Source organism: Hippocampus comes, unplaced genomic scaffold, assembly GCF_001891065.2.
Source record: "Hippocampus comes isolate QL1 unplaced genomic scaffold, H_comes_QL1_v1.1 scaffold42, whole genome shotgun sequence".
Taxonomy (NCBI): Eukaryota; Metazoa; Chordata; class Actinopteri; order Syngnathiformes; family Syngnathidae; genus Hippocampus; species Hippocampus comes.
Window position 1 is genome coordinate 266,059 of NW_017805107.1, and position 7,469 is coordinate 273,527.

Consider the following 7,469-nt stretch of genomic DNA (forward strand, 5'->3'; position numbering starts at 1 on the left):
CCCACCCTCAGACACACACATATACCACAGCCCACCATCTTTTTTCCCCCCCTTCACTTTTTTGACCTCGTATGAATTAGACGGAGATATTATATGTGATTGATTATGATCCATCCGCTTTTCCTTTTTTTTCTTGTTTTTTTGTTTTGTGGGGGCGGGGGCGTGACCTTGAGCAGTGTACTTGTGAATTCATTTATATTTTTACTTTTAATACATTCAATGTATTTGAATTGAATGTTTTCATTTATTATCATTATTTTCATTATTATTATTATTATTAGAATTATTATTTTACTGATTGCAATTCCTCACTGGAGAAATCCATTTTTTGTACTATTGATTGTTTTATACAGGCTATAATTTATTGTATTGATCGATGGGCACCCCTGCCAACTAACGCGTCATCTCACGTGCTTTGGCGCGCGTGCACGAGTGAAACTTTGTTCTGCAAACATGGGAAAATCATGACAGTGAATGTGTGTGCATGTCTAGGTGTGTAAGTGCGTGTGTGTGTGTGTGTGAGTGTGTGCGTGTAGGAGTGTGTGGGTGTGTGTGTGCGCGCGCCTGCGTTTGTGATTTGTAAATATGAAGCGCAAGGCAACATGCTGGTTTGTGTCGTCTTAATCGATTGTTGTGCACACACACGTCGTGAAGTAGCAGCAGTGTGTGCCTGTGTGTGTGTTTGCGCGCGTGTGCGTTTGTGTGCGTGTGTGTGTGCGTTTGTGTGTGCGTGTGTGTAGGTGTGTGTGCACGCGCGCGTTTGCATGATGGCGCCTGAAGGGAGAACAACTGCTAATCACACACAGTAAATTATTACAACCCGCAAGGAAATTGCCATAAATAAAATACACTAAATGAATTACCATGCGACAAATTATTATTTTCTTAAATCCATCTGTCGTTTCAAACGGATTGACCGTTATTTTGCACGTGAGACCAATTGATCCTCTTATTTATTTTTACAGCCCCACAATTAATTGGAAATCAAATAAAGATGACGAAGGTGGTATTTTAAATAGTTTGCTGAAAATAACAGCATTCCCATAACGTTTTTTTTTTTTTTGCTTTTTTAAACTATATTTATGATGCACCGGTGATATTTATGATTGCCCCCATCTTTATCCTGTGGGCTGTTTCTATTCTATGACAATAAGTCAACCAAACGGTCTCGTTTGTGTTCGCCGTGCGTATCTTCGCACGCTTAAATGAGTTAAAAGTGGTCAGATGTGTCCTAATGCATGCTTTCCACGCATACAGATTGTATACAGACAGGTGTCTCCCCCCCCCCTCCCATACATCCCACACAAAGCAATTTTTTTTTTTTCCGCAGCTTGCGCGCTGTATGGAGAGAAAAGGCGCTGGTGATGGATTTCGACTTCTCGGTCCTCTTAATTCTTGACAAGCCTTTGAAATTGACTTCATGCAATTACCAAATGAGTTTCTTCGGAGCTCTCTGCAAAGTTTTGTCCCGCTCAGATATGACTGTTTTGCAATAAACGACGAGTTCTTTCTTCTTCTTTTTTTAAACCTCTTTTTTTTTTTTTTTTTTTGCATGTGAGGGAGAAGAAGTCCGACTGACTCTCAATACAAGACTAAATTAAAGATTTTAAAGGGCAGAGAAGATGCACCCCGCCACGGACGAGTCAGCAGCGTATGCATTTGGTAGGTGTGCTGCCGTAACAACAACACAATCACTATTCAAAATCAGTTTGCCTATACACCATTTTGGGTCATACATAATTTAAGGTGAAGGGGAAATGCATGCAAAAATGAAAACCGTTATTTACTTAATACAGACGTGTCCTATTTATTGCTTTTAATACCACACATTAGTTCTAGTGCTAAGGTATCCTCATAAAGTGTGCAAAATAATGTATACTCACCATAATTGGAGCGAGGCTATGTCCGAAATTTTAAGAAGTGTTTGTTTTATTTACAGATACTCCGTTTGTGCAGAATCTGCAAATAAAAGCCCGAAAGTCACACTAATCAGCAGCTAATTTTTTTTTTTTTGGGGGGGGTGTGGGGTGGAAAAAAAAAGCGCTCAAACGGCTCACAGATGGAATCGAGTAAATCCAAGTTGGCCGACAGTCGATGCGGTCCCCGGGTTGAGTTGGTCCGAGGCTGCGCCGAGCCGTCGACTGAACGCAGGCGAGCAGCTTGTGGAGCGTCAACACTCCCAAGCGCGCTCGCGGCGATCGTGAAGGCAAAGAATGAACGCGGGGCGGGCGTGCATGCATGCAGTCTACTTTCAGACGCTAGGAGGCAGCCATACACCGTGCTGGGACCACAATGCGTGGAGCAGACAATCACACGCGCACACGCACCCAGAGTTCAAGTGTCACAGCCTGTGGTCATGAATGAGGTCATCGCCTGGCTTTTAATAATAATATTGGGGAGAGGGGAGACGCGGACAACAATAGCAGCAGCTTTATAGACATTTTTCCAGTACAAATGTCTTTTTTTAAATTGTGCCAATTTACAGGCACCTTTAAGATCACAATATTTTTGAATTTTGAAATGTGTCGCCGTCTCAATAGGGCCGTAATGTACAATAGCAAGAATATTGTCTGCCTGAATTCGGATATTTTCATATGAGTCGGATTGAGCAGAAGTGTGTGTGTGCGAATGGAATATTAGAGAGCACTTTTGTTTCGCATCCATCTTTCCTTGTACTTTCTCCACCGCTTTTCCTGTTCAGGTTTGCGGCGAGCTGCAGAAATCACCGCTTAGTTGGGCGTCTGCTCCCTTGTCAATCCGAGGGGCACGTGTACATTTTTTGTATATATTTTGTTTTACTTATTCTAATTGCTTGATGGATTTTATTTTTGTGATTTTATGTTTTTTAATGAATGCGTTTGATTGACGTTTTTGTTTGCCTTTATGAACAAAACTGTTTGGGGTCATGTGTATGAATTGAAGATAAGACAAATTCCACTTCTGTCATAGATTTTTGTTTTCCATTTATATTGTTCCTTTTGGTCTGTGTGCAGAATTGTGTGCTGTGTGTGATTGGGATTTCGGGTCAAATCATTTTCTTCAATTTCTTTTATTTGATAATTATTTTATTTTTGGTTTGCCTATGTGTTAATATTAGTTGTAATATTTTTTTGCATTCAATTGAAGATTTGGTACATTGAGTTTCATGCAAATGTAATATTCACCTATTCTGTTTTTATTTGCAAAACGTACCAAATAGCTCGCCTTTCCCTTGATTACTCATTCATCTTGTTTAGAAAAAAAAGACATAAATTGCAGCCGTCGCTTGATTTGTGTTTAATTTAAATATCCAAGACAGTGTGAGACATATTTTTCATGGACGGTATGGCTGAGAAAGAAACGACTCCCCTCCCGCCTCCCACCCCAATCGCCCCTTCTTCCTGGAAACACGCCTCCTTTTAGGACCCGGCGGCCCTTGCTCGACCCCGGCCGCGTCTTGGCTCGGCACCAAGTGGCACAGCCGCGTCTCGGCAGCCAATAGGGAGCGAAGGGGGCGGTCCTACACATACTCCGCCTGCCTTATATGGCAGCGCGTCGCCATGGCAACGTGTGCTAAGTTGCAGCAGTCGTGTCAAAGTTCACTATATAGAGAAGCTCAGCGAGCTGATCAGAGAGAAAGCATTCTGCCAGCCGTGCTCCTCTTAAGCCAAAAACCTCCCCGACCGCCTTTTTAACATATTTCCACTCTTTGAGTCGCCTTTTCAACCGCATTCTAATCGTATTGTCACCGCACGGAAAAGAACAAGAAGAAGACGCGACGAGGATTCTAAAAAGCGGAGATCGCCAACATTTGCTGGCGCTAGAAGCGGATTTTCCCCTTTTTTTTAAGCGGAGAGAATTCTTCCAGACTCTTACCCGGAGCTTGTTGGTCCCCGTTCGACCGCCGGTCTTCTCCATCCTCGCCCCCCCTTTTCCTACCCTCCTTCCTCCTCCTCCTCCTTCCTCCTCCTCCTCCTCCTCCTCCTCCTTCTCCTCTTCCTCCCTCCAAAAAGCCAAGCCGGTCCATGCTGCTTGCTCGCTCTCGTCCCGGCACTCGGCCCACCTTCCCCGCCGACGGGGGTGCTGGATGGCCGGCAGTAGGAGCCCCCTTGACTCGGCCTCGCTGGTGAGAAGCAGCCTCCTCCCCGTCGTCGTCTTCTTCCTCCGCCTCCTCCTCGTCGTCGTCGTCGACTCTACTCATTCCCGGAGCGGAGCGTCGAGCGCGGCGGCGCCTCTGCTGTGGTGACATCCCGCCCCCCCTCCCCATCTGCCCCCCCACGACCCCGGTCAGCGCGTGGAAAGGCAGCCCTCCGAAAAGGTCAAAAGAGAGACAAAACGGCCGAGCAAAAAGTTTCCCCCCCGTTGACTGAGAGGCAGATATGGCAATGGTAGTGTGGAGAGGCTCCCAGGACGACGTGGCGGACACCCAGGGCGCCCTCTCCTCGCAGACCCAAGGCGGGCTGGCGCTGGGCAGCGCTCAGCCGGGCCAGCTGGGGCTGACGGCCGCGCAGGTGGCGCCGCCGGCCCCGCAGACCCCCGCGCAAGGCGGCCCAAACAACGGGCAGTCGGCGCCCGGCGGCGGCCAAGGTGCTCAGCAGCAGGCGGACAAGCAGCCGCAACACATCGAGTGCGTGGTGTGCGGGGACAAGTCGAGCGGCAAGCACTACGGCCAGTTCACCTGCGAGGGCTGCAAGAGCTTCTTCAAGCGCAGCGTGCGGCGGAACCTGACGTACACATGCCGGGCCAACCGGAACTGTCCTATCGACCAGCACCACCGCAACCAGTGCCAGTACTGCCGCCTAAAAAAATGCCTCAAGGTCGGCATGAGACGGGAAGGTATTGGGACTTTTTGTTTACCTCATATATTTATTTCTTTTTGCTTTGCGTTGTCGTCGGTGTGTGTGTGTCTGTGCGTGTGTGTGTGTGTGTGTGATGCAGCGGGTGCTCCCTCGCTTGGTGGCCGGCCGGATAGCGCCTCAGTGCCGCCTTGTGCCGGCGCTCGAGTCGGGGGAGCTCCGCTGGATCTTTTTTATTTTATATTTTTGAATTAATTTAGATTTTTTTGGGGTCATATTCTCACTTTAAACGAGCGATTATAAGTGTGGACATCGAATACGTGTGGGTATGTTGATTTAAAAAAAAAACGGACATAAAGGATCGCTCGCTCGCGGCGCGTCCACTCGAGGTCTATTGTTTACCGAGTGCGCGTGGAGTATTATTGCAAAACGCAATCGTGTGGGTTCGGGGTTCCACACGCGACGCCTTTGTGCAGCCTTCTCCGTTGCGTGGACGTGTGTTCGTTCCCGCTGCCATTTTGCAAGCCGCTAAGCAGTTGGCGTTCACCGCTTGGCCGGTGCTTGGTGTGCAGAATTCAGGCTTCAATATCTGTAGTCTCTCTTTTTACTGCAGCCGTGCAAAGGGGACGGGTGCCGCCCACGCAGCCGCACCACGGCCAGTTCGCGCTGACCAACGGGGACCCGCTGCACTGCCACTCGTACCTCTCGGGATATATCTCACTGCTGCTGCGCGCGGAGCCCTACCCGACGTCCCGCTACGGCAGCCAGTGCATGCAGCCCAACAACATCATGGGCATCGAGAACATTTGCGAACTGGCTGCGCGCATGCTCTTCAGCGCCGTGGAGTGGGCCCGGAATATCCCCTTCTTCCCGGACCTGCAGATCACCGACCAGGTGGCCCTGCTGCGGCTGACGTGGAGCGAGCTGTTCGTGCTGAACGCGGCGCAGTGCTCCATGCCTCTGCATGTGGCACCGCTGCTGGCGGCGGCCGGCCTGCACGCCTCGCCCATGTCGGCGGACCGCGTGGTGGCCTTCATGGACCACATTCGGATCTTCCAGGAGCAGGTGGAGAAGCTCAAGGCGCTGCACGTCGACTCGGCCGAGTACAGCTGCCTCAAGGCCATCGTGCTCTTCACCACAGGTGAGGACCAGACCCACTCGCGGAGGGCAATCATAGCGCGTTTCTTGCCGTGCTAGACCGCCATTTGTCACATCAAGTCTTGTTTGGGGCTGCTGACAGATATAAATGATGTGTGCGTGTGGGGGGCTCAGACAGACTGGGGGGAGGGGTACCAATATGATCGAGACAGAGAAAGACAAGCCCAATATTGCACTGGGTATGTGTGGAGGCTGTGGGGGGCGTCCAAGTTTTAATGTTAATGTTTTTGTCATTTGACAACTTGCCGTGTAAATAATGCACAAAACTACAAGGGGGCTCTGACTTTGCTCAGCAACAATAACAAACTCACATTCAGTAATGATGACCGTGTATTCTGTTCTCCCTTCTCTATGGAAATTGTATTGCCCCCCCCCAAAAAAAACCAAAGAACTAACTAATGCAGCTGATGGCTAATAAAAAGTACATAAATACACTTGATGTAAATATAGCATCAATACATGGGCTCTCTTGGCTGATTTGCTTAAAAAGACAAAAAAAATAAAAGTCAGTGCTGCCCATTGAAACCTTATAAGGGAATGCTGTACAAAGAATACACTCAATATGTCACTGGGCTCTTGTTCCTCATCATATTGCTCAAAACAACAAACATACTAACTGGTGCCGCTCCAAAAAGTACACAGTTATAAAAGTTAAACGTAACTGGGAAATCCATTTGTTGGACGTGTCCAACTCTCGCTCCATACTTTCATATGTAGGACACATATGAATTCTATAAAACAACATGAACTCTCATGACTAATCAGATCCTGCAAAATCAACAACTAGATGATGCGTGTGTTGCGCAATAAAAGCTTCATCTATTTCTATATCAACCTCCATCTAAATTACATATAGCAACCTAAGTGCTCATTTGCAAGTGTATTCTACAAACATAAGAAGTAACTACAAAATGCATTTGTTACTCAGTAAAAAAAAAAAAAATATATATATATATATATATATATATATGCATGTATTTATGTATATGTTTGTCTCTATAATATCCATCCATTTGTCACTATGTTGCATGAAATGGAGTTCATGTATACACATATTTCTATACATTGTATGGAAGCTGATCTCATTACTATTTAAGCGTACAGCTACAAAAGAAAAACGAATCCAAAATAACGAGGTCATATTATTTTAATGCCCTCTGATGGAACAATCGCTGTTGACAATCTGAAGATGGACATTAGTCAAATATTCTAGAATTATTATGAGACCATTTTTGAAGTCACGCCTGAGAAACCGACACATTTCTGGCCATAAATCCAGCAAAATAAACACGAGTTGATTGTAAACTCAGCTCCCCAGTGATGATGGGCTCACCCTGGAGTGAGGAGGGGTGGGGCTTGCCTAAAGGTCAGACCACCATACCAACCCCCCCAACACCCCGTCTTCGTCTTGCACCTTGCCCGACCAACATACACTCAAGCATCAAGTATGCATATTGCATTGAAAATTGAGTTTTATTTTATTTATTTTTACCCCCATGTGCCTCCAATAACCCCCCCTCCCCCCCTCCCTCAAAA

At 47.0% G+C, this 7,469-nt stretch overlaps 1 protein-coding gene and 1 long non-coding RNA gene across 5 annotated transcripts in view; one reads left to right on the forward strand and one right to left on the reverse strand.

Moving 5' to 3' along the window:
- LOC109513173 (uncharacterized) overlaps positions 1-3,052 on the reverse strand; it is a 3,969-nt gene extending 917 nt beyond the window's left edge. The window contains exon 1 of the long non-coding RNA XR_002167672.1: positions 1,884-3,052. This is a non-coding gene — a long non-coding RNA (uncharacterized LOC109513173). The remainder of the gene's footprint in view (positions 1-1,883) is intronic.
- Positions 1,585-7,469, forward strand: part of nr2f2 (nuclear receptor subfamily 2, group F, member 2) — an 8,326-nt gene continuing 2,441 nt past the window's right edge. The window contains exons 1-2 of one of the 4 annotated variants that reach the window (XM_019865429.1): positions 1,585-1,662; positions 5,389-5,916. In XM_019865429.1, coding sequence (XP_019720988.1) covers positions 1,623-1,662; positions 5,389-5,916 — 568 coding nt within the window. In that variant the 5' untranslated portion in view covers positions 1,585-1,622. Of the gene's footprint in view, positions 1,663-3,120; positions 4,816-5,370; positions 5,917-7,469 lie in introns of those variants that run through there. The other 3 variants (XM_019865427.1, XM_019865426.1, XM_019865428.1) reach the window with 3 other exon arrangements.